Consider the following 26,635-nt stretch of genomic DNA (forward strand, 5'->3'; position numbering starts at 1 on the left):
AAGGAAGGGAGGGAGGGAGGGAGAGAGAAAAGAGTTACAAAAACAGGGAACAGGAAACACAAAAGGCAGGAAATCATCAAAGAAGTTAAGGGAAAAAGTGTTCTAGAATTGAAGGACATGCATTTCCAGATCGATGGGGTCCATTGAGTGCTCAGTAGAATAGATTAAGAAATCCTACAAAAAATGTAGGCACATCATCATGGAATGTGAACACTCCATAGTAAAGAGAAAATCTTAAAAGCTTTCAGAGAGAAAGAACCGTTTATAATACCGAGACCAGCTTCAGAATGGTATTAGATTGCTCCATGGCGACGCTAGATGTTGGAAGGCGATGGAATAATGCCTTCAGAATGTTGAGAGGAATCATTTCCAATATGGAAGGAGCAACCAAACTACTAACCAAGTGTAAGGGTACTACATGGAGGTCCTGCCGGGACGCAGTTCAGTCTGGAGCAGGTCCAGGCACCCAGGAACAAGGCCTCCAGGCAGATAAAGCTGATAAAATACCTCACGTTTCTGAACTTATTCAAAGGAGATAACAGACAGCTAAATTCTCATTTTTCATATCAGGAGTTCAATGGGTATGACCTAAAACTGAAAGAACAAAGGAACAACTCCCCATGTCCAAAGGGACAACTAAAAGATATGAAAGTGGTTTTCTTTGGAAAGCAAGAAATGGAGAGAGGGAGAGGTGTGGTGCCTATACGTTATTATAGCCTCATATTCAAAGCTGAGTCCTAGAACTATGTGTAGTTCTGATGAAAATCTAAAGTCAGTATGAAAAATTAAAATCATATACACAGAAACAATGGATTAAAAATTAGGCCTGGGGATGAATATAATTTTCAGCTTAACTCTTCAGCTTCTATAATAATCCCAGAAGAGGGGCATCTAGGTGGCTCAGTCGGTTAAGCAGCTGACTTCAGCTCAGGTCATGATCTCACAGTTCGTGGGTTTGAGCCCCGCATCAGCTCTCTGCTGAGAGCTCAGGGCCTGGAGCCTGCTTTGAATTCTGTGTCTCCCTCTCTCTCTCTGATCCTTCCCCGCTCACGCTCTGTGTCTCTCTCTCTAAAAAATGTTAAAAAAAATTTTTTTTAATCCCAGAATATAGGACCGCCTTGTAACACTGTTGCTCCAGCTTTCTATTTGAGAGGTTCAAATAAATTCGATGTGCATTTCTGTTTATGTTAGCAATGGTCCGAGAGGCAAGGAGCTTTTTTTGAGCCTGTACGCAGACCAGTATGTAATCCCAGTGACTCCCCATATTATTTGAATGGCATTGGGTAAATCACTTCACTAGACTGATCCTCAGTTTCCCTATCCATATAATAAAACCGATAACCGTAACTACCTCTCAGGTTGGTTTAAAGGAATAAATGAGGTAACAAATGCATCTAACACATAGTAGATCTGGTTTCTTGTCCTCCATATACTTCCTTACCCAACCCTCTCTACTTGACTTTGATTAGGTGCCAAGACACAAACACAGAAGACATTCAAAGGTATTTTAATAAAGCTTAGGAATCTGCTGAGGTCAGACTCGAGGCAGGGCTATCTTCATTTCTGTGCCCTTGGGCTTCAAGCACTCATTCACTTCTGTAACATATTTGGCTGGAACTTGGGCTTCACACAGCACAGTCTACCACTCATGCAGAAAATGTAAACCTTTTCATTCTTGATGCATTTCTCACGGCAGGAGCCACGAAGCTTCCAGCACTTTTCAGCACTGCCTAATACAAAGGGGGGAAAGGAGAGAAGCCAACATCAGTCCTGAGGGCCGGTAGGTCCTGGCTTGAGAAGGCGAATAGCCACGCAGAAGACCCTAGAACATGGAGTCACCTCCAGATTTATAGGGTGGTGGTAAAGTTTCACATCGTTTCTGGACCCTCATGCCATTCACAGCTCTTCCTGAATGTTCCATCTCACGGGTACAGAGGGTCATAGTAATTAAAGTTCAGTGGGGTTCGGTCATAATACTTAGGAACATGGACTGTTGGAACCCATCTACCTGGTTTTGAAATCTGCCTATACCATAGCCAACTAGAAGAACTCAAGCAGGTTACTTCCTGTCTCAGAACATCAATTTCCTCTTTTCTAAAAAAAAAAAAAAAAAAAATACAGAACTTGCCTCAGACCATTGTTTCGAGGATCAAATGAATAGCATAGAAAAGCCACTAGCATGAGAAAACTCCAGATACGACATGATGGGATCTCGGAAAGAATTGTAAATTTTAAAAATCACTTTATAAGTAAAGACTAAGCTAGAAGGAACACATGACCAAATAAATATAGCAGATAATGGCCTGAGAGAAATACAGAGTGAAAAAGAAGATGGTTTTAAAAAGAAAGGAAGAGGGACGCCTGGGTGGCTCAGTCGGTTAAGCATCCGGCTTCGGCTCAGGTCAGATCTCACGGTTCGTGGGTTCGAGCCCCACGTCGGGCTCTGTGCTGACAGCTAGCTCAGAGCCTGGAGCCTGTTTCAGATTCTGTATCTCCCTCTCTCTCTGACCCTCCCCTGCTCCAGCCGTCTCTCTCTGTCTCTCAAAAATAAATAAAAAGCATTAAAAAAATTTAAAAAAAAAAGAAAGGAAGAAAGGAGTGGCTCAGTCTGTTAAGCATCCGACTTCAGCTCAGGTCATGAGTTCTCCTTTGGTTCGTGAGTTCGAGCCCCATGTCAGGCTCTGTGCTGGCAGCTCGGAGCCTGGAGCCTACTTTGGATTGTCTTTCTCTCTCTCTGCCCTCCCCTACTGGTGCTTCGTCTTTCTCTCTCTCTCAAAATAAATAAATAAACTTTTAAAAAAGGAAAGAAAATAACAGTATAAACCCCCAGGTATTCTATTTTTAAATATGTGGACGATAGAAAGAGAGAAAGAGAGCAAGCGAGCTCACTAACTGGCTCCGGTCACTGGAAAAGCCTAGAAACTCTGACCAACCAGTAAAGGTTAGTGTCTCTAGCACCCAGATTGTTGTCTTAAAATACCATTTCTCACTAACATAGAAGAAACCAGAGCTTCTTGGAGATATGGTTTGTTCCAGTTCTTGGGCAGAAAAGTATACGGCCTGAAGTATTCTGCCATAAAATACCAAGCAAGCTATCAAAGGCGAATGGGGCTATATCCAAATAATTCAGGAGCCAAACTGAAGAGGTTCCCACTGGTCAGGAATAGATCATTGCAATAGATTGGACTCAGAGCTAAGAGCCATGGGTTCAAAACGATATTTAGGAAAAACTAGCTTCTCGATCTCAGAGGATGACAGAAAATGAATTCCTTATCTTGCAAACTGATAAGCAAAGATAGAGTCAAGCATTTATCCAGCCTCTTCTCTCTGAACCGTCTAAACCCTAAATAACCAAATAGTAGATGAAGGGAAGCATCTGTTTTGAAAGAGTCTAGCTCATAAATGAATACTCTTCCCTACCTATCTGCGTGGCTCACCCTCTCAGTGCCTTCAAGTCTTTGTTCAAATAGTATCTTCTCAGTGAGACATTCCTCTAACATTTTGAATTGCAAATCCACCTCCCCTGACATTTGCTATCTCTTTCCCTACTTATTCTGCCCAATGCCTTCTCCATAGAACCAAAAGAACAGGGATTTTATTTGTTTGTTTCATTGATTGGTTCGTGGTCAGTTGATTGGTTAGGTTGGTAACTTGGTTGGTTGGCAGTTAGTTAATTGGTTAGTAGGTTGGTAACTTGGTTAGTTGGCAGTTGGTTCATTGGTTAGTAGGTTGGTGAGTTGGTTTGTTGGTGGTTGGTTGATTGGTTAGTGGGTTGGTAAGTTGGTTGGTTGGCAGTTGGTTCATTGGTTAGTGGGTTGGTGAGTCGGTTGTTTGGCAGTTGGTTGATTAGACAGTCGTTTGGTAAGTTGGTTGGTTGGTGGTTGGTGGATTTGTTAGTGGGTTGGTTAGTTGACTGATTCACTGTTCTATCTCCAGCATCTATGCCAGTGTGTGGCACATGGAATCCACTAACTATTTATTGGACAAATGAATTATTTAACCAAACAACGACATATTCACTATCCCCTAAATCCAGCTGCCATCATGGGAAGGAAAAGGGGACACGTAAAAGGAGAAACACTGGAAGATTAAACAAAGCAGAATAAATTATTCCAAGAGACTGCTTTAAACCAGAAAAGCTGGATATCATTATTTGCTGAGTCTATGTCTACCCCCTGTGACATGTCCAACCTCCATTGTCCCATCAGTGGGAGGGAAGTTCCTGGAAAGATCAGATGAGTTCTAGAAAATAGAGAAGCTGCATTGTTTTTTTTTTTTTTGCACACCAGAATTGCAGCATATTCAGTGTTGACCTCTCAGTATATTATTTCAAATCAAGAAATGAGTAAATTGGAACAGAACGGATAAATGGTGGAACAGGTTCTGACTCGGGATTTGGAGGCGTCTCCCTCTTCCCCAGGTGGACAGTGTTTCAGGCATGTGTCTTCCGTCAGCGGACACAAGCAATCCATTCACATTCTGACCCTGTGGAAAGATTAGAGATGCGAGGGAAGGCAGAGGTATAAGCAGATCACAAAGAGGGGACGGTGCTAGCGCCTCGGGCTGGGCAAGTTTGACAAGGCCTCTTCTCTACTTAAAACCTTTCCAAGCTTCCAATGCAGGGCCTGGCACAGACATGCAGCGGCAGTTAGGTGATTCTGTCCTCTCCTAGGGCAGCTGTGAGCAGGGCAAGAGCCAAGTGATTTCAGGGACCAGTGTGAGAAGAGGTCGCTGTTGCTTTGCCTCTTTCCCAGCCCTCCCCCACCCCTCCTCCCACACCAGACCTCCTGCCCCTGGAGCTGACCGAGGAGTGGAGGTCTGGGGGGAAATCTGGAGGTGACATTTGGTGCCTAAGAACTGGCACCTGCTGCTGCAAAAGAAGCCTGGCTGGGCGCCAGCCCTCCACATATATGGGTTTAGAAAATAAAGAAGCTACATTTGGGGGCACCTGGGTGGCTCAATCAGTTGAGAGTCCAACTTCGACTCAGGTCATGATCTCACGGTTTGTGGATTTGAGCTCTGCGTGGGGCTCTGTGCTGACAGCTCACTCAGAGCCTGGAGCCTGCTTCGGATTCTGTGTTTCCCTCTCTCTCTGACCCTCCCCTGCTCACGCTCTCTCTCTCTCTCAAAAATAAATAAACATCAAAAATTGAACATTAAATAAGCATTTTTTTTTAAAACTCCATTCACTGCATCAAGTTTCAGTGTGTTCTGTGTGGATCTCTCAACCTGATACATTATTCTAGACTGAAGAATGAGACATTGCACCTCCAAGGGGCCAAGTAGTTTGGTGGGGACGTCACAGAGCTGGTAAATGGTGGAGCAGGGTCTATCCCAGGATCTGGGGGCTCCTCTCTCTTCCCCAGACGAGCGGCGATCCATGTGGCCACCCACCAGCCCATCCTCCCAGACGCTGGAGTTCCCACGCTGAGACCACTCCCCCCACCCTAAGCCCTCCCCCGAAGAAGTCTGGGTTACCTGACATGACCCAAGACAAGAGCAGGAACACGGCCAAAGTCAGCAAAAAGGGCTTCATAACCTCGGGCGGCTCAAGGACTAATGTCTGGTCTGAGGAGGTGACAGGTGGAGGAGGACAGGTCTGGACCTGCTGCTCCCTCTAATCACACAGAGCTCACGCCACTTACACGGCCTCAGCGTCCCACGAGTAGCTCAGTCCTGGAACAGCCCGCCTCCCTCCGGCTTTTTGGTCGTTGCCCCTGACGACCGCCCACCCGCAGGGGGGGGCACCCCTGAGCTGTCACGCCTGTCTTTATCCACTTTCACCCGTTGAGGGGCCAGCGGAGAGAGATCACACAACAGTCAGAGACGTTTTTTTATTTTATTTATTTTTTAATTTTTTTAATATTTATTTATTTTTGAGAGACAGGGAGAGACAGATCATGAGCAGGGGAGGGGCAGAGAGAGAGAGGGAGACACAGAATCGGAAACAGGCTCTAGCCTCTGGGCTGCCAGCACAGAGCCCGACACTGGGCTCTAACCCACAAACAGTGAGATCATGACCTCAGCTGAAGTCTGAGGCTCAACCGACTGAGTCACCCAGGTGCCTTGAGGTTTGTTTCTTTATATATGTCAGCCCACAGTCTTTACTATGTACTACAAAGTAATATAAGTTAAGTAAGCTCCTCTTTTTTTTTTTAATGTTTATTTAGTTTTGAGAGGGAGAGGGACAGAGAGCAAGCAGGGGAAGGACAGAGAGAGAAGGAGACAACAGAATCCAAAGCAGGCTCCAGGCTCCTAGCTGTCAACACAGAGCTGGCTGCAGGGCTTGAACCCATGAACTGTGAGATCATTACCTGAGCTGAAGCCGGATGCTTAACCAACTGAGCCACCCAGGCGCCCGACTCACCACTACGGAGAAGGAATTTCTCATCTGCCCTTGAGGAACTGGGAGGTCCTGAGATAATGTCACCGTTGAGAATGGAGCCAATGGCAACTGACCAGCCTCAACCCCTCACTGCCCTAGACGGAGCGCCCATGCTAGTCCCCTCTGGCCCAGCTGGGAAGAGAAAACCCCCTCCAACCCCAGCCTCCTTGCCCGGCTCCGCAACCCCTTCAGCAGCCCCCAGCATCTCTGAAAGCAAGTCTGCAGCGGGAAGCTGCCAGAGCTGTCCCGGGGCGAGTTTCTCAACAAATACCTCGTCCTGTCTTTTCCTTTTTGCCTGGAACGGAATGGAATGGAATGGAATGGAACAAATGATACAGGTCATCTATGGAATCTTGAATGGGACGAGAGGTTTTATTTTGAGGAGTTCCAGGAGCCTGTAACTCCCATGTTTGCGGTAAAGACCAGGCTTCCTGCCCGTGACGCTCTTGGTTTCCTCGTCATCTTAAGGTGCCACGTGGGCTACCAGGCCATGGTGCCCATGTGGTCCCTGGCAGTTACTACCTTTGACAACACCAGCACCCCTCACAAGGCTGTGGAGACCCAGGTAAAGGTTTGAAAGGACGGCCCCCCAGCCTGGGAAAGCTATAAATAGCCCCTGATTACCGCTACCAAGAGCAGCCCACAATCTCTTCTTACAGTTGGCATCACAGAAGCTTGATGCCACCCAGACCACAGTGACAGTCAGCCTTAGAGGTGTCCGTGTTGCCCAGAGCGCATCAGGGTTCACTTGTAGGATTACTCAACATTAACATCAAGTGTATGGTATTTCAATATTTACTCAAGATTTTAAAGATGCAGCAGAGGGCGCCTGGGTGACTCAGTCAGTTAAGCGTCCAACTTCAGCTCAGGTCATGATCTCACAGTTCACAAGTTCGAGCCCCACATCAAGAGCTGGAACCCTGCTTTGGATTCTGTGTCTCCTTCTCTTTCTCTCTGCCCCTTCCTCGCTCACGCTCTCTCTCTCTCTCAAAAATAAATAAACATTTAAAAAATAAAAAAATAAAGATGCAGCAGAAATGTCTTCTTTTCAATAAATTCTTTAGCTAGAGTTGAAGATGGGGACAGATGGGCTAAGACGTGCAATACATTTTTCTTCTTTTTTATTTCTTCAGAGGTAAATTCAGTGCCCAAAAGAAAGCGAGTGAATACTTTAAGAGTTTGCTTGCCTACATAGCCTGTAGCAGATTTTTTTTTCTTTAGGAGAGAAGGAACAAGGGCACAGATGTTTCCATTTGGGCAGACAACAATGTTCATTGTTCATTGTGGCAAACACCTAAGATACATAGTGCCTTGGTGGTAATAAACTTGACACTATGATGTATCCGATGATGAATCCGTTTCCCAGGACTGCAAGTACCACAACCTGGGGGACTTAAAATAACAGAAATTTGGGGGTACCTGGGTGGCTCAGTCAGTTAAGCAGCTGACTTCGGCTCAGGTCATGATCTCACGGTTCGTGGGTTCTAGCCCCGCGTCGGGTTCTGTGCTGACAGCTCAGAGCCTGGAGCCTGCTTCGGCTTCTGTGTCTCCCTCTCTCTCTGCCCCTCTCCACCTCAACCTGTCTCTCTCTGTCTCTAAAATAAATAAACTTAAAAAAAAATAATAGAAATCTTCTCTCATGGTTCTGGAGACTAGAAGTTCAAAACCAAAGTGTTGGCAGGGTCGCTTCCTCCTTGGGGGCTCAGAGGGGAAATCTGTCCTGTGCTTCTCTCCTAACTTCTGGCAGTTGCCAGGTGTCCCTCCAGTCCCTGTTTCCTTTGTCACATGGTCTCTCCCTGACTTCTCTGCCCAACTTTCCCTCCTTTCCCTCTTATGTGACCCAGTCTGATCCAGGAGAACTTCACTTTAACTTGATTACATCTGCAAAGACCCTCTTTCCAGATAAGTCACATTCATAGGTACTTGGGGTTAGGATTTGAACATATCGGTGTGGGGGTGGGGGGATGGGGGGAGGAGACTCAACTCACACAGATTTTTTTTAATCCTACTAGGACTGAAATTGAATATCTTTTCACATGCTCAAGAGCCCTTTAAATCTTTTTTGTGAATTGCCTCTTTGTATTTCTGTCCATGATTTTTCACGACTCCTATACCAGCTCCTCTAGTGACCCCACTAATGCCCTGAACAGATCTTTGCTTTCTTAGCTCTCTCTGCAATTGAAGAGAGTCTAATTCTTATAATAAATTCCTCACCCCATCATACTGATTGAGGTTATGCTCCCCAGATTGAACCTCAACTAACACATTTTAAAAAGATGAGCCTCCTTGGGGGCGCCTGGGTGGCTCAGTCAGTTAAGCGTCAGACTTGGGTTCAGGTCATGATCTCGTGGTTCCTGGGTTCGAGCCTTGCGTTGGGCTCTGAGCCTGGAGCCTGCTTTGAATTCTGTGTCTCCATTTTTCTCTCTCTCTGCTCCTCCCCCGCTCGTGCTCTGTCTCTCTCACTCTCTCACAAAAATAAAATAAACTTTAAAAAAAAAAAAAAGATGAGCCTCTTTGGGGGCACTTGGGTGGCTCGGTTGGTCGAGTGTCAGACTCGTGATATCCACTCAGGTCATGGTCCCAGGGTGGTGAGATCCAGCCCCAGGTAGGGCTCAGCGCTGACCATGAACCCTGCTTAAGATTCTCTCTCTCTCTCTCTCTCTCTCTCTCTCTCTCTCTCTCTCTCTCTCTCTCCCTCTGCCTCTCTCCCTCCTTCTCTCTCTGTCTCTCAAAAATATAAATAAATAGCCCTCTTTAACAGAAATGAACACCCTTCCGTCCTGGATTTTGAGGCTTTAGGCACTGAGTCCTTTCCTCCCCATGGTCTCCTCTTAATCATCAAGGTTTTAGAAGGAATTGTTTACACTGACTGACCTCACTCTTTCTCCTGTTGTTCAGTCTTCAGCCTCCTATGTTGCCCCTGTGGAAATGGTTTTGAGTCATGTTGTCTTATAAACTCTATCTATGCTTTTATACCCTTGAGGTCTGCACCAAGTAGCCTCTGGTTAGGAAATGGAAACCACCAGTATATTTAATGGAGGGAACTGGTCACATGTTGTTAGAAGACTCTAAAAACAGAGAATAGTAGCTACAGAAACTGAATGGAGACAATGGGCTTTCCAGACCCAAGAGTTTAGAGCTAGGAACCCCACGGCTGGTTCTCGGACCTCGGGGAGGGGCTCGCCCTGGGGTCCCGCAGACAACATAAGCTCTGGAACGGACTTTTCTGCCGGGGACACGGGTGCACCCTTCTGCAGGTGCTGCCACCTTCCCTGTGAGGTCTTCCCAGCCCCTCTGGGCTCCCCGTGGGTGGTGCCTCCTGGCCAGCCCTCAGTGAGGGCGGTTGAGAGCCTGCTGGAAGGACCTTGGACCTGATTGCCTGTCCCTCCCCTGCCCCCTGGGTCCCCACCCTGCTGACCTTATGACCACAGGGAGCATGCCAGCCCCTGTGGGCAGCACGGGGGCTGAACCCGTGGGTGGCTGAGGGCACTTGCGGGTGACATCCTTCCGGTTGAAGAAAGGGACCCACAGCCAGAGAGGCCGGAGCCCTGCCCCATTAGCTCTGCTGCCACATCGGAGTCGCAGCCTCACCTTGGGCCGCTTCCAGCCATGAAGCTCCTTTTGCTGACTCTGGCCGCCCTGCTGCTCTTGTCCCAGCTCACGCCAGGTAACCCGGACCTCTTGGGGAGGGGCAGGGTGTGGGGGCTGAGGCCTGCTCACGGAAGCCCCAGGCCCGGGGGTGGGGTGGGGTGGGGGGAAGGAGGGTGGGCCTCCTGGCCTCAGGAGCTCCCCTTTCGGAACCTCGAGGAGGAGGCTCCCTCCCCCGCGGCAGGTGCCAGATCTTAGGTACCAACCAGACATCCAGAGCTTCTTGCTCAACTACTTCGTCTATCCCTGGGCTCGCTCTCTCTCTCTTCCCCCCCCCCCTCAGAGGAGAAGCAAAAAGAGGAGAAGGCAACTGTGGACTTTTTACAAAATAACCCCCAGAATGATCTAGGCTTTGTAATGAGCACAACCACCTTAACCAGAGAAGAAAACTCACATACACTGTTGCTGCCTCTGTGCTAGGCCCCGCGATGGAGACAAATGACATGGCCCTAGGGGAGACAATGAGCAGCATTCACAGCCTGAAGTGACATGAGCCGTGACAGAGGGGGCCTAGGGGGCTGAGGTGCATGTGGTAGGGGCCAGAAGAACCCTCCTGTCTGTGAGTCCTGAAAAGTATGTCTGGATTAGAAGGGAAAGGAGATGAGAAGGAAGTAGAAAGGGCGTCCCAGGGCAGGAGTCAGTTTATGCAGAAGGTCCGGATGCGGAAGAGAGCGTGGCGCCTTGGGGGAACCGGCACACAGCTGAGTGGGTTATGGGAGTGGCAAGGGGCAAAGCGGAGGAAGCATTCAAGGTCCAGGTCCGGCCTTGACCGCCAGGTAAGGGAGCCATGGGAAGGCTAACCGGAGAAGGGTCATGGTCAGGCATGCCCTTTCCACCACCCCCAGCCTAGCTACGGGGCCCCTCCCGCTCAGCGGGCAGAACCTGCTGCCCACATCCCTGCTCTCTCCTAACTTTTCCGCAGGGTCGAATATGGGAATTTCCTCAACCAAGCTGACCTCAGCCCTTGTATCTATCTGCCTGTGGCAAATGTCTGTCACACCACTCAGCACAGGACAGAGAGGAAAGCCTCAGAACTGGGGTGAGAATTCCACCACCCCCCGCCCCACGTTCTAACCCCCTGACCTCTGACAAACAGTTCAGCGGCTTGGCCAGTCAATTTCCTCCCCTCTCCAACTGCTACCATGACAGCGACGCCACAGCGGGTGTATAATAGTGTCAGACTGAGGGAGCCACATGGAACTCGCTGAAATGTTAGCCTGCGAAACACTGTAGCCTCTTTATTTCCCATAATCCATCTGAATCTTCCCAGGAACTTACATCGTGCTGACGGTGGTGGGACAGTTGTGAGGGGAGCAGGAGGGGACCCATCAGAGGCTGTGCCTAAAGTCAGCAGTTACCACTGATTCTTATCTTTTCTGGTTGAAAGCGGTTTCCAAGTCAATTCAGTCTCTTTTGAGTAAACACTCAAGTCTTCCAGCATTTCTTCTTTCCTCTGTCCCGCCCTCTCCGCCCCCCCCCCCCCGGCCCGCCCCGTCCTAGGACAGCATCTGGGCTTAGGAGAAAGTCCTGTGATGTGTCATGAAGGAATTAATCGGTTCATTCAGTGAACATGATTGAATGGATTTCATGTTCTCGGCACTGCATAGGTTCTGGGGGTAGAACAGTGAACCAATCTGAACAAAACAAGGTGGGCAAAACTTCTGTCCTCTTGAGCTTATATTCTCTTGAGGGAGGCACAAACTATTTTAAAACATAAGTGAAATAAATGTAACGGCAGCTGATAAGTATAATGAGCAGATGGGCTGGAAGGGGATACAAATGCCGGTGGGGGGGAGGTTTGCCATCTCAAAGGGGTACCCATGAAATGGCTCGCAGTGATCTGAGGGAAGATACGGGGTGAGCTATGTGGACTTGTGGGGAAGAATATTCAAGCTGGAGGGAACATCAAGTGCAAAGGCCCTGGGGCTGGAGCATGAAGAATCCAAGTAACCCTGTGCTAGACCTTCATTGACTTTGGGAACAACGTCCCTCACTGAGTGGTCAGGGAGCGTCCTGCTGGCATTTGCAGTGTACTGGACCCCATGGCTGACGGAACCTCTTGGTCCTGTTGAGAGCCCCACTGACCAAGCCCTTCATCTCCGCCAAGGCTTCCATCTGGTCCCCAGGTCTGGGCTGTTCACCCCTCACACACACCACCTTCTGCATCAGGGGCTACTCTTGGCAGGTCCCTCTGGCTCTCAGCCTGGTTTTCTGATCTCCAGCAGAGACACAAGGAAACCCAAGGGTCTTCTGGATCTATTTTACACCACAGCAGAGCAAAGGGAGACACTCAGCCAGTGCCCTGGACTCTGTGTTCATCCCCCTTCAGGTGGCACCATGCTGTGCCCTACCCCTGTTCTTAGCAGTTGCCGTGGGCTTTGCTCGGAGAGGCGTGGAGTAAATGCCCCCTCCTCTGACAGTTTCTTCAGACCAATCTGGGTGTTTCTAGCAAAAGAGACTCTCTTGCTCCTGCCTTTCTCACATTCCTTATCTCCACTCCTGAGATGTTCTGGTGGGTCAGCAGACCACGAGTGGGGAAGGAGCAAAAAGCCTTCGTCTCTAGCTTGCTGGGGGTCCACGAGCCTTCTGGCCAGCAGAGGTGAGGCAGGAGTGTGAACGAGCTCTCAGGCTGGCTGCTGCCGGCCCTGATGCACAAAGTGGATGTAAGCATCCCAGTTTCCCCTCTGGAGAGTGCTTCCCTTCCACTTCCTGTGGTAACAAAGACTGAATGGAAGTTTCTCTAGCTGGATCCCCAGCCCTTGACCTACCCTGGCTTATGGTCAGGTGGTATTATCTGAATCCACAAGTCACTTAATGCACAAAGGAGCTCTTTGAAATTGGAAGCCCCTGACCCTTTTGGATACATTTTGGTTTTAGGAATTATGGTCTTGCCATGACCTAAAACAACTCATCTCATTTAAATGAAGCAAGGACTGTCATTCTAACTGTGTTGCATCCCATTCCCCTGAAGCCCAGAAACTGCCTGATTCTGCTTTTTGGCAACCAAGCGGGGAGGGGAGTCTCTTGATTAAAGGGAAATGAATATATACCACTTCAATGTGTTCAAAAGAGTCAAGTTAAGTGAATTGTGGAAATTCAGGACATAGATGTAAAGCCCAAGGACCCAGCAGAAATTAGGTTTGGGCAGGGGTTTAGGGGTGGGGGGGAGGACATGTCACCTACATTTCCTATGTGATACCTACGTTATGTCTCCTCACGGCAGCCAGAGCTCCTCCTTTATAACCGTCATTACAACCCTGGTCAAATAAATATCTGGGTGGCGATTTCTTTCATGGCCATTTCTCCTCCCACTAAACTGGAAGTTCTTTAAGGGCAGGTACCTACCTCTCACTTGTTTAGAGCAGTATCTCGAGTGGATAAGCTTCTCAGTCTGCACCTGTGAGCATTTCACCAGGATAGACGTCTAGAAAGGAAATGACTGGGTAAAATCTGTGCCCAATTTTAAGATGCTGTGAATTTTTGTAGCCTCCAGAGAGGCCGAAACAGAGTGTCTGAGGCCATCTTTTCCCTCACTGTCACCAAGAATTCTAACAGCCAGAGGTGCCTGGGTGGTTCGGTGGGTTAAACGACCGACTCTTGATTGCAACTCAGATCATGATCTCAAGTTCGTGAGATGGAGCCCTGCGTCCGGCTCTGTGCTGATAGCACAGAACCTGCTTGGGATTCTCTCTTTCCCTCCCTCTCTCTCTGCCCTATCCCCCCACCGCCCCTGCACATGCACACGCTCTTTCAAAAATACAAATAAATAAAAAATAGTTAGAACAATCAATTCTTTGCATTTCTGTATAGTTCCCTTGCTAAGGATACATCCTTAGATACCCTGCTTTTGACAAGCCCACTTTGAAAATCCAAAGTTTCTTGAGATCCTTTTAATTTTTTAATTTATTGATTACATCTTCATCCCTTTCTTGTCTTTTTAACTTATTTTTCGGGTTCTTTGACCTATGGTTTCCCATGGCACAGATTTTGCTGATTGCACACTCAAGGTCAAGTTCAATGTATTCCTGTGACCTCTGTATTTCCTGAAAATTGGTACATAGATCTGGAGGTTTGATCAGGCTCAAGTTCTATCTTTTTAGGCAAACTTTTGATGCTAATAAGATTCTTTCATCAGGAGGCACATGATATCTTGGTTGTCTCTTTTTTAGTGACATTTACAATTAATGCTCAAACTGTAGCTGATACTCATACCTTTGAGCTAATGCTCAAAGCCCGGTTACGTTAATTTTAGGGGCATTACAAAATGGTGATCCTCTATTATGTTATTTTTTTCACCAGTTAGCTGGAAATTTATTATACTAAAATAATAAAGGTACTCATCATCTATGATTTGGTAGTACAGCTTACAGAAGAAAGACAGAATAAATACTTGGTGGTATTTCTGTATGTATGAATCTGCAAAATAATGATTTATTTTTCTATCATCCCCCAAATGTGACAAAATAGTTTTTAATATATTTGACACATTTTCATTGATTGCAATCTTTGTTCTTACTGAAACTCAAATTGTCCCAGCTTTGGGTCATGGTAGCCTTATTTAACATATGTCCCTACAAGTCTTTGATAGTTTCCTTGTGATAAAAGCCATCTTATAGATGCCACAAGAGACACACTTGCAGTCTGATGAAATATTCGCTTGGCACAGAAAAGGAAAAAATACACACCAAAGGAACCGTGGGGCAAAAGAAGGTTTAGGGCTCCTAAAGATTAAGGAGAAAGACAGAGTTCAGGTAAAATGTAAATGAAGTTGTGTTTTGTTTTGTTTTGTTTCACGTTCTTATTTAAATTCTAGTTAGTTAACATATAGAGCAGTATTGGCTTCAGGAGTAGAATTTAGTGATTCGTCACTTTCATGTAACACCCAATGCTCATCCCAGTAAGTGCCCTCCTTCATGCCCATCATGCCCATCACCCCCCCACCGCCTCTCCAGCACCTCTCAGCTTGTTCTCTATAGTTAAAAGTCTCTTACGGATTGCCTCCCTCTCTTTATTTTTTCCTTCCCCTATGTTCCTCTGTTTTGTTTCTTAAATTCCACACATGAGTGAAATCCTCTGGGATTTGTCTTTCTCTGTGAAGGAATGTTTCTTGTGCAAAGCAGTTACCATCAAGCCGAGGCTGAGGAATGGATTCAGGGCCCCACTTCCATGGACAATACAAAATAAAGAGATGGAATTTCTTATCCTGAAACCCTTTCTCTGACGCTCTGCCCTTGGCTCTGAAATCAAGGCTACTTTTCTGTGTTGAAACACTAGCTCCTCAGAAAAGGAAGGAATGTTCCAGTCTTGCTGATATGATTTCAAATACAAAGTTTCAGACAGATGCGATTCGAGACTTTGTCCTTTTGTCAGGTGACAAAAAGCAGTTTCACTGGTTCACAACTTCTCTGGTGTGACAAGATATTCTAGGCCCATCTTGTACAACTCCTGACCCAGACCTTGAAGACCCCATTTTTTCAAGAAACTTGAATTTTTTTTTTAGTAGGAAAATGGTGTTTCAGAGCCATGATCTAGTTACTGGAGGTATTCCATGCTATTAAATTAGTCCTGCATTTCACACCATTTCAGTAGACAGAGCAAGGTGGGAAAATCAACAGACTGAATACATATAAAATACCTCACAAATGCATCTCAACACTGCCTATTCAAAGGGGTCTTGCTTAGGGACATCTGGCGGGGGGGGGGGGGGGGCTCAGTCGGTTGAGCATCCGGCTTCACCTCAGGTCTTGACCTTTCGGTTCTAGCAGCATCCTTGGCCTCCACCCACTAATTGCCAGTAGCACCTCTCACCAGTTGCAACAACTAAAAAGGTCTCCACACGAGTCACTGCCAAACATCCCCTCAGGCTCGAAACGCTGCTCTAGACCACGCAGATGTCCCCAGAATCTCCTCTGAGACTCTGAGAGGTTCCCAGGGAGTCTCCGCTGGGTCGGTCAAAAGATAATCTCAAAGAAAGCTTACTCCTGATCACAAAATAAACCTGCTCAAAACCTATGGCAGAAAGAAGGAAATAATCAAGATTACAAATGAATGAAACTTACAGTTAACTTACAAACTAATGAACTTGAGAATCGTCATGGCAGGAAACTGCCCGAAGAAAATGGCTTAACTGGCACAAATAGAGGTCACGGGCTTTGTTCAGCTGATGGAGCACTTGACCCGAGTCGGAGCAGGCTTGGGACTTCTACAGAACAAAGAGAAGAGAAGGGTACGAGTCCTTGTTTGGCTCAAGGAGTGGATTTCATCTTTGACTGCTGCAAAACTTGTGGTTGGAGGGGCTCGTGGGTGGCTGAGTGGGCTAGGCACCTGACTCTTGTTTTCCGCTCAGGTCGTAAGTTCAAGCCCTGCGTCGGGCTCTGCCCTGAAGTATGGAGCCTGCTTAGGATTCTCTCTCTCCCCTTCTGTCTGCTCGTCCCCTGCTTGCTCTCTCTCTCTCTCTCTCTCTCTCAAAATAAATAAATAAAAACTTAAAAACAAACAAACAAAAACTTGTGGTTGGAATAGCAAAACTGTTCCAGATTTGTGTGCCTCTAAGCTGTATGCAGGTGACGTCCTACCCCCAAAACTGTCAGAATTCTTCGAGATCTGTGCTTGCGAGCCTTGCGGTTTGTTGGTTAGTCAAGATTCTGGGACAGGAGAGGCACCAAAAATGGATGGGTTGTTGCCAGGGGTCCAGGAGTAGGGGAGAGTGGGGGTTACTGTGTAATGAGTGTGAAAGTCTCAGTCTTACAAGGTAGAAAGAGTTATGGGGGCAGATGGTGGTGACGGCTGCACACGGGGTGACCGTATTTACCACCACTGAGCTGTATACTTACAAATGGTTAAGAGGGCAAATTTTATGTAATGTGTACTCGACTACACTAAGTAGAGCTGCCTTCTTAATGCTAGGACTTGGCAAAAACAAAACAGAACAAAAATGAGATTACGAAGACAATGATGGAGTGTGAGCCAAAAATAAAAACAAAACCACAGCCAATATGGATGAACTTTGAAAACATGATGCTGAGTAAAAGAAGCCAGACATCAGGGGCGCCTGGGTGGCTCAGTTGGTTAAACCTCCGACTTAGGCTCAGGTCATGATCTCACCTTCGTGGGTTTGAGCCCCGCATCGGGCTCTGTGCTGATGGCTCAGAGTCTGGACCCTACTTCTGAGGCTGTGTCTCCTTCTCTCTCTGCCCCTCCCAAACTCATGCTCTGTCTCTCTCTGTATCAAGACTAAGTAAAACATAAAAAAAAAAAAAAGAAGCCAGACATCAAAGGCCACATCGTATATGATTCCATTGGCATAAAATATCCACAGAAGGCAAATCCTTAGAGAGGAGGGCAAATTGGTGGCTGCCCGGGACCAGGGAGAGAGGTGCAGAGTTTCTCTTTAGATGGTTAGAAAGTTCTGGAACTAGATGGCGGTCATGTTTGCACAACATTTTGAATGTACTTAATGCTCCTGAACTGTACACTTTAAAATGCTTGGGATGTGGGAAGGGTGCACCTGGCTGGCTCAGTCAGAAGAGCAAGCAACGACTCTTGATCTCAAGGTCAGGGGTTCAAGCCCATGTTGGGTGTGGAGATTATGTAAATAAATAAACTTTCAAAAAATAAAAATAAACAAAATGCTTGAACTAGCAAGTTTTATATGTGCTTTGTATTTTAGCACACTTTTTAAAAAAGGAAGGAAGGAAAAAGAAAAAGGAGGCCAAGGTCCAAGGCAAGGAAAACTTGCCTCTGCTTTAATACCTCCTCTCAAGACTAACACTGTCTCTCATTCTTCTTCCTTTTCTGTGTCAGGCAGCACCCAAAAATGCTGGAATCTTCATGGCAAATGCCGCCATACATGCTTCAGGAAAGAAAAGATCTATGTTTACTGCACAAATAATAAACTGTGCTGCGTGAAGCCCAAGTACCAGCCAAGAGAGAAACTACGGTCGTTTTAAGTTTTTCGAGGCCTGAAGCCATGAAGACACAGATGAAGGCTGACCCTAGTAGATTCCTAGATTGTCTCAATAAACAATGTGTGGCTGATCTCTGTGTCTGCCTCTCAGTTCTCAGGGGGCCCCTTGCAGGGGTCCCAGGAAGTCAACATGTTTTCATCCTAATATGGCAATATTTGCCTTTTTCAGTCTCACCCTCTCACAAGTGTACGGTGGAATCTTCCGGAATCTGTGTGATGTGTGATGATATCGTTTTTCCAGCAGCTAATGAGCAGTATGCTTATGTGTCCTTATGCTTCTAGAATTTTTTAGGTAGAAGGCTTAAAACATGAGTCTGTTCATTTTCAGAGATTAACTCAAGTTGTTCTCAGTAATTCTATTGTGCTCTTACTAGCTACCTTTAGTTACATTATTAATCTGTATAACCTCATTACCATCTAATGAAAATCATTACTTTGAAATTCAAAAATTTTCCTTGTACCTGTGTGCAAACACCAGAACTGAGAACACTTAGGTACCTTGGTTTGTACTAAGGCATTTTTTCAGCTTCTGCTCCAGTGATAAACTGCTTGTTCTCTGTATTTCCCAATTCTGTTCCCAAATTCCTGGAACAGAATCTCACTGATGCAGGTAATCCTTTTGTACCAATCCACCCTCGTGGGTCGGGTTGGTGGCCAGCCTAGGGGATTAGGTTGGTTTGGGGAGGTGCCCACCTTTGGTCCAATCGTCTGTGTCTGGGTCGTAGGGGAGAGGAGTCTCCCGGTTCTGCACAGGACGGTCACTGCGTCCTGGCTGTGAGCAGGGTTACAAGAGTGTAAATGGATGGATCATGCAGTGTTTCCGTGTATTCACATCTCCGTGTATTCTTGCTATAAATTTCTATAGGGACAAAGAGTCTGCTTTTCTTTTGTGAAACACAGCTCCTATGCTTAGGGGGAAATAGACATCAATGAAACGCAGGTCTCCAAGAGGAATTCTTGAAGAAGGGTAGGGCCGGGGCCCCTCTCTCTATCCCCTCATGAGGTCTCACTAAACTATTGGTGAGGGCTCACCGTTCACTGCGTCCTCCTAGACCCAATGCTCCTTTTTATCATCAATATTTTACAGCGCCCTCTTTCGGTCCTAAAAAATACTGAAATATTGTAACCTATCTGCTCACGTAATACTAGAAAAAAAGTCAAATGAAACTATAACTATAATATAAAGGAGAAAAGAGACTATTTTATAATAATGTATATTTTGATGACACTTGAAGACACAATGAAATATGTCAGATCTCGTATGGATACAGAGCCCGAGTGCAAGAGCTACAAATGCAGGCTCTAATGCGTGTACCACATGCACAATTCAGATACTACCCCGTGTTTGCTATTTGTATCCTGACTTTCCAAAAACGGCGAACAGCTTGGATAAAGTTCTAACCAAAACAAAGTGTAATCAATCCTTGATTTACACAGTAGTTTCATTCCAGGAAAATTCAATGCGCAAAAAATACTTGTAAAACAGCCTTAGCGTCTGGGCTCAGAGAATTATAAATGGGTTTCTCACCTACGTAAACGTCTTGCAGAACATTTGAATTTTGCTTGGGAAATGGTCAATACTTCGTTTTCCAGGACCATCACATATATTGCATGCCCGGTCTCCAACTAAGAACCAAGGACTCCGTTAGTTTTGACCATCAAAAAAGAAAAAGAAAAAGCCCTCAGCAAATTCCAAAAATAACCCCTAGAGGGCAGTATCTTCCCATTGAGAATCATCGATTCTCAGCACAGATAACGCCGAAATTTAATTAAGTGTGCTCAGAAGAAAAGAGATAGAAGAAGTACGTTGTTTCCGGGTTTTTCTTTTTAAACCTTTTTCTTACTTTTTTTCTTACTTTTTAAATCCACCCAGTTTTGCCTTTCTGAACGTCGTATAGAGTCATTCAGTACGTGCATCTTTGTATGTGGCTTCATTTGCTTAACATAATGTTTTTGAGATTAATTCATGCTGTGTGTATCAGTATATTGTTATTGTTGTTTATTATTCTTAGTATCGTACTGTATGGCTATAATTCAATGTATCCATTCACTTGTTGGACTTTTGGGTTGTTTCCAGTTATCAGATATTATAAACAAAGCTGCTATAAACATTAATAGAGAAGTCTTTGTAGATACACATTTCTATTTAATTTTATAAGTAACTCTGCAATTGTTTTCCCAAAGGGGTTGTCCATGTTACAGTCCCATCAGCAAGGCATTCGCTTTCCGGTTGCTCCATATCCTCACCAACACTATAGTCCATTGTTTTGGAGTTTTTTAAATCATTCTGGTAGGTGTCCAGTGTGGTTTTAATTTACATTTCCCTGATGACTAATGATTTTGAACGTCTTTTCATGAGCTTATTGGCCATTTGTATACCTTTTTTGGTAAAATATCTGTTTAAATATTGGCCCACTAGATCATTAGTTTGCCTTCTTGCGGGTTTGTAAGAGCTCATCATACGTTCTGGAAACGAGTCCTTTGTATTGCAAATATGAGCGATAGTAGTCCAAATAAACCAGAAGAATCCTTCCCTGTGCCAGTGGCTGTGTGAATGAGAAATGGGAATTGTCTCTATTCCCTGTGCAGGAAAAGCCTGTGGTAATGAAGGCATCACACTGTGGGGTGTGAGTGACTTCCACTGTGAAGAGATACTTCTCTTCAATAGAAAGAAATGGCCCATTGGTAAAACGCACTCGGTAGGGTGTAAAATCAATGGTATTGTAATAGCGCTGCCTGGTGACAGACGCAGTTACACTTGTGTGAGCACATCGTAACCTACAGAGGTGTTGAATCACTATGTCATGAGCCTGAAACCAATGTGACATTGTGTATCAATGTACTTCAATTAAAAAATAAATCATAAGGGGCATCTGACTGTTCCAGGGGGTAGAGCATGTGACTCTTGGTCTCAGGGTTGCAGGTTGGAACCCCATATTGGGGGTAGAGATTAAGTAAAAAAAAATAAATCTTATAAAAATAAATAAATAAATAAATAAGGAGGGGGCGCCTGGGTGGCTCAGTCGGTTGAGCATCTGACTTCAGCTCAGGTCATGATCTTGCGGTTTGTAAGTTCGAGCCCCACATTGGGCTCTGTGGTAACAGCTCAGAGCCTAGAGCCTGCTTTGAATTCTGTGTGTATCTTTCTCTGCGCCTCCCTTGTTCATGTTCTGTCTGTCTGTCTGTCTCTCTCTCTCTCTCTCTCTCTCAAAAATAAACATTAAAAACAATCTGGGGTGCCTGGGTGGCTCAGTCAGTTAAGCGGCCGATTTCGGCTCGGGTCATGATCTCATGGTTCATGGGTTCGAGCCCCGCGTTGAGCTCTGTGCTGACAGCTAGCTCAGAGCCTGGAGCCTGCTTTGGGTCTACGGCCATACCACCCTGAACGCGCCAGATCTCGTCTGGAGCCTGCTTTGGATTCTGTGTCTCCCTCTCCCTTTACCCCTCTCCCGCTCATTCTCTGTTTCCCTCTGTCTCAATGATAAATAAAAACATTAAATTTTTTTTAATTTAAAAATATAAATAAATAAATAAGGGTACCTGGATGGGTCAGTTGGTTGAGCGACCAACTCTTGAGTTTGGCTCAGGTCATGATCCCAGGGTCATGGGATAGAGCCCCTGCATCAGGGTCCACACTGAGGTTCTCTCTCTCTCTCCCCCTCTGCCCCTCTCCCCCACTCACGCTCTCTCTCTCTCTCTCTAAAAAAATTAAATTAATATAAATAAATAAATAAATAAATAAATAAATAAATAAATAAAACATTTTAAAAAATAAAGTCTGATTTGGCGGGAAAGAGGAGGCATCTGTGTGGCTCAGTTGGTTGAGCATCTGACTTCGGCTCAAGTCATGATCTCACCATTCGTGAGTTCATTCATGAGTTTGAGCCCTGCATCAGGGGCTCTGTGTGACAGCTCAGAGCCTGGAGCCTGCTTTGGATTCTGTCTCCCCCTCTCTGCCCCTCCCCCACTCACACTCTTTCTCTCTCTCTCTCAAAAATAAATAAACATTAAAAAAATAAAGTCTATGTTTCTATTTTTTTAAAGAAAATATCCCCTAAACATAACCAATACCTCCTTTGGCATATCACCAGAGAAATATGACGTGTCCCATGGATGGAAGAAATTTCACTATGTACATCAGTCTCCAAAACAGTGCCTTCCTGAGGCATTGTCAAGGATAATTTGGGCCATATGTGATTCCTTCCTGGCTCTCCTGCTTAGAGGTAGCCTTGGCACAATCAGCAATTCCACTCACCATTGAAAATCCAGGAAGGGGAGTGGGGAGTCACCAAATCTTACCCTGAGCCCCTATAATACCTGTCCTTGTAACTCCCGTGTTCGTTTTCTTTCTTGTAAGCCCGAAGGAATCCACCTGTCACCGAAACAAGAGATTCCTTTAATCTTTAATAGAAGAATCTCTATGAAAATACACATACATATGAATATATGTAAATACAATATATGTTATATATATGAATACTTAAATATTGTATATATGAATAGTATATACACTGTATATAATAGTGTACATGCAGGCACACACACACACATACAGGTTTGTAACTTTTAAAAAAATACATAGTTATCCCCATCCTGAAAAAATATGTAGCAAAACCTAACAGCGATTATGAGAGTGGTAAATATTTTTAAGCTCATCTATGTTTTATCTTCCCACAATGTGTTCTAACCATTCTATTTTCAAGGAGTAAAAGTTGGAAATTTTTAAAGATGTTTTGGGAGGCATTTTAGTGCTAAAAATCTTGCTTTGGAAGACTAAGCACATATGGAAATGCTTATGATATATTATGATAAATTGGTAAGTTAAAAAAAAGGACACCAAAAAATACGTGCAGTTTGATTCCATTTTATTTATTTGCAAGTCACATTTTACATGTTTTTTATTTGTAGGGTACTTGTGGGTAGTGAAAATACTGATGATTTTTGCTTTCTTATTTGTGCTTCTCTGTTCTCTAACTTTTCTCCAATGAACATATGTTACTTTTACAATTAGAAAAAGTTATTAGGTCGCCTAGGTGGCTCAGCTGGTGAAGCGACCGACTCTTGATTTGGGCTCAGGTCATGATCTCTCGGGTCACGGCATCAAGCCCTGGGTCAGGCTCTGTGCGCAGAGCCTGATTGGGATTCTCTCTCTCCCTCTCTCTGCTCTCCCCCCACCCATTCTCTCCCTCAAAATAAATACACATTAAGAAAAGAAAAAAAAAGACAAAATATTATTTTAAAAGTAATAAGGGTGAGGGGCGCCTGGTGGCTCAGTCGGTTAAGTGACTTCAGCTCAAGTCATGGTCTCACAGTCCGTGAGTTTGAACCCTGAATCGAGCTCTGTGCTGACACCTTGGAGCCTGGAACCTGATTCAGATTCTGTGTCTCCCTCTCTCTCTCTCTGCCCCTCCCCCGTTCACACTCTGTCTCTCAAAGATGAATAAATGTTAAAAAAAATTTTTTTAAGTAGCAAGGATGAGTCTAGAATACAAAATCAAGTTCGAGAGGACCAGGAAGAAGTCCTAGCTCTATCACTGGGTGTATGACCTGGACAACTCACTTCACCGAGATCTTCAGTTGCCTTCTAGAAAAGGCGGGGATAATAGCACCATGACTGGGAGAATTAAGAAAGATGAGATATGTAAAGCAATTGGCACTTACTAATGGCCACGGATACTATTATTATCACTGGCTCTGCCGTTCAGCAACTCTTTGGGGAATACACGTTTGTGCTCTGAAATGGTACTTCTGAATACCAATGCATAACCAAAATCCCTTCTCTGGCATCCTCCACTCACCTGGCGCATCTTGCACACCTCCAGGGCCAGGGAGCTCTCTTCCAAAGCCTCTCCTTCACGATGGCCTGTCCTACCAATGTGTGGCTATTGTTCCGTCTCAGAAAGAGCCTTGACCTAAAGTCCAAAGATTTAAGTCCAAGTCCCATCTCTGTGCCTCAGGAGCTGAGTAGCTTTGGACAAGTCACTTTCCCTCTCTGTGCTGGGGAGCCTCATCCATGAAGTATCTTGAGGAACATTCCACTCTAGAATTGCCTTGCCTCCTTGGCCTGTTAGAGGCATCCATATGACTTAGGAGGTGGAATGTAGGCTTAAATGATGGCTATTGGGGTGCTGGGTGGGAATCAGCCCTGCTGTGTGGTGTGAGCTCCAAGAAAACTATCTAATCTGTTTGGTCTCGGTTCAGCCATCAGAAAGATGAGGCTGCCTCCAATACGACGCTCTGAGAGAAACACAGCGTCACTTCTGCAGTTTTCCTGCCACAGATGCAGAAGCTGAATTCAATCAGGAGCAACCACTAGACAAACTCAAACCGAGGGACAGCCCACAAAATAACTGGCCTGGACTCTTCAGAAACATCAGTATCGTGAAAGACTGAAGCATGTTCCGGGTTAAGGGAGACGGAAGATGCCTGACAGCTGAGTGTGATATGGAACCCAGGGGTTTTGCGTTGCTCTCAAGGATGTTTTTGGAACAGCCGGTAAAAGCTGAATGAGCTCCGAAGATTAGACAATGGAATGTTGTCGATGTTAATGTCCTGATGTTTGTAACTGTACTGTGGTTTTATCAGAAGATGCCTTTGTTTTTAGGAAGAATGTTCTGAAGCATTTAGGTCTCAAAGGATCGTGTCTGGTATATAGATAAATGCAGGCACGTATATTTATATGTAAATAGTATATATTTTTACATACACATAGAGAGAAGAAATGGTAAGATAAAAGGGGTAAAATGTGAATGTCTGGAAAGACCAGGCAAAGGATCTACGGGAATTCTTTGTCCTGTCCTTGCAGACTTTCTGAAGTCTGAAATGCCAGCGGCGTGTCTCTTGCTCAGTAGATGTGACGGAGACCCCAGTATTATTCACGGAGCGCTTCCAAAGATCCAGATGATCTCAGCTGACCCAACAGCTGCCCTGTTAGGAGCTCGATTATGCCCATTTTGCAGAGAAGGATTCTGACATCAGACACAGGAAGTGACCTGCCCCGATCACACGGCCCGTGGCCTGTACAGGACAGAGCTGGGGTATGAACTTGCATCTGTCTGACTCCTCACTCCCCAAAATCATCACCGTCTTCACTGCAACAGGATCACAGATTGCCTCACACCATGTCTGGGATTGTGCAAAAAAAAAAAAAAAAAAAAAAAAAAAGGCTTCTTTACTCTCTGTAGAACAACGGAGAGGGGAGGGGTCAGAGTGAGGAACTAAATTTAGTTCAATCCAGTTTAAAACTTGGTCTCATTCAACAAGTTAAATATTCTCTTGAGGTTTCTTGAATTCTGAGAGACTCAGTCTCCCTGGTATGATTGCTCAGGCTCTCAGGTTCCTCCTCTCCACCCCCGCCCCCCGCCGCTCCTCCCAAATATGACAGTTGGGCTAAGGGTGAGGAGATTCAATGGTCGGTGGCTGGTGGACATCTGCTGAGATCTGGATGTCACTGAAAACATTCACTGGCTGTAACTGTGACTGGTGAGCTGGGCTGGCCTCCCACTGACTCATCGAGGCCTCCTGGTGACACTGGCGACATTAGTCGCCTTCCATCAGCTCTCTGTGGTCCTGTGGCCGCCTCTGGGGTTCATGTCCTCTTTCTAGGCTTCTGACACCAAGCCCACCTCCTCCCCACCACATGGGGTCCTAAAACCGGCCCACTGACCATCCCTTCAATGTCTAGGTCACCTAGAAACTAAGGGGGTACAGAGGCAGGGCTGATACTCAGGTGATAGGCTTTGCTATTAAAATCATTCAGTGCTTCCCTCCTGGCTGGTGAAGAGCTGTGGCCCAAGGCCCTTCAGTACCCCCTCCCCTTCAGCTGCCTCTGGCATGTCCCCAGGCCCGGTCACACCAGAAACCAAAGGGTGAACAGGGCAGGTAGTCTCCAAGACTCTGCTCGGGCCCCGGGGCTCAACATGCCTCCTGATGACATTAAGTATTCTTATGTCACCACTGTTCTTAGCCAGGGAAAGCAAGGTCCTTTCCCTACTCTAAGACTACCTGGAAAGTCGCAAAAGACAGTGGATAAGCACCCCTCCGCCATTGACGTTCCCCTCAGCTTATTGAACTTGCCTGCCCTTGCTGGGCTCTGCCCCAGGAGAAGGTGGGTCAACACTGGGGCGCTTTCCCATCTCCCTTCCCCCACCCCCGGGGCATGTCTACTATGGAGGCTGAAGGACCCAAATGCCCAGCCTCCCTTACACCAGGAGTAGCCATGTGACCCAGCTCTGGCCCATGAGAAGGAGGTAGAAGTCGGCTGGGGGTGGGGGGGTGGTCCAGGGACAGTTTTTGCTTTCCTGGGAAAGGTGAGAAACGAATTCTATCCAACCCTCCCCCTGCTTCCAACAAAGACGTTGTGCCTGAGGCTTGGGTAGCTGTGTGTGACCCTGGAGGGTCCCAAGATGCTCGCCCTGGCCTGGTTACTGCCGAACTGCAGATCTGCCCCTGCAAGGTGAGCTCTCTGTTTTTCTCAGCCAGAGCCAATCGTGAGGCAGGATAATGGGAACCCAAGTCTGTCCCCCCACTGCCCTGACTCTGTTCATGTATTCCACCTGCCTTCCGTACCCACAGTTCCCTGGGCCCAGCGGAGGCTGACTTCTCGTTCAGCTTTCCCAGTGTGTGTGAAAACTGCT

The 26,635-nt window shown here is 46.0% G+C and overlaps 1 protein-coding gene and 1 long non-coding RNA gene across 2 annotated transcripts; one reads left to right on the forward strand and one right to left on the reverse strand.

The window, feature by feature from the left end:
- Positions 1 to 1,643: 1,643 nt before the first annotated feature.
- Positions 1,644 to 5,560, reverse strand: LOC115275082. The gene is made up of 3 exons (XR_003901387.1): positions 5,479 to 5,560; positions 4,389 to 4,485; positions 1,644 to 1,730 (listed from the first exon to the last, which is right to left on the reverse strand). It is a non-coding gene; the product is annotated as an uncharacterized LOC115275082 (long non-coding RNA).
- Positions 5,561 to 9,698: 4,138 nt separating this feature from the next.
- On the forward strand, positions 9,699 to 18,070 carry DEFB123 (defensin beta 123). The gene is made up of 2 exons (XM_029918852.1): positions 9,699 to 10,052; positions 17,837 to 18,070. The coding sequence occupies exons 1-2, from the start codon at positions 9,995 to 9,997 to the stop codon at positions 17,980 to 17,982; spliced, it is 204 nt and encodes a 67-aa protein (XP_029774712.1). The 5' UTR covers positions 9,699 to 9,994; the 3' UTR covers positions 17,983 to 18,070.
- Positions 18,071 to 26,635: the final 8,565 nt, after the last annotated feature.

The sequence above is a fragment of the Suricata suricatta genome, chromosome 12 (genome assembly GCF_006229205.1).
Source record: "Suricata suricatta isolate VVHF042 chromosome 12, meerkat_22Aug2017_6uvM2_HiC, whole genome shotgun sequence".
In the NCBI taxonomy this organism is placed as follows: domain Eukaryota; kingdom Metazoa; phylum Chordata; class Mammalia; order Carnivora; family Herpestidae; genus Suricata; species Suricata suricatta.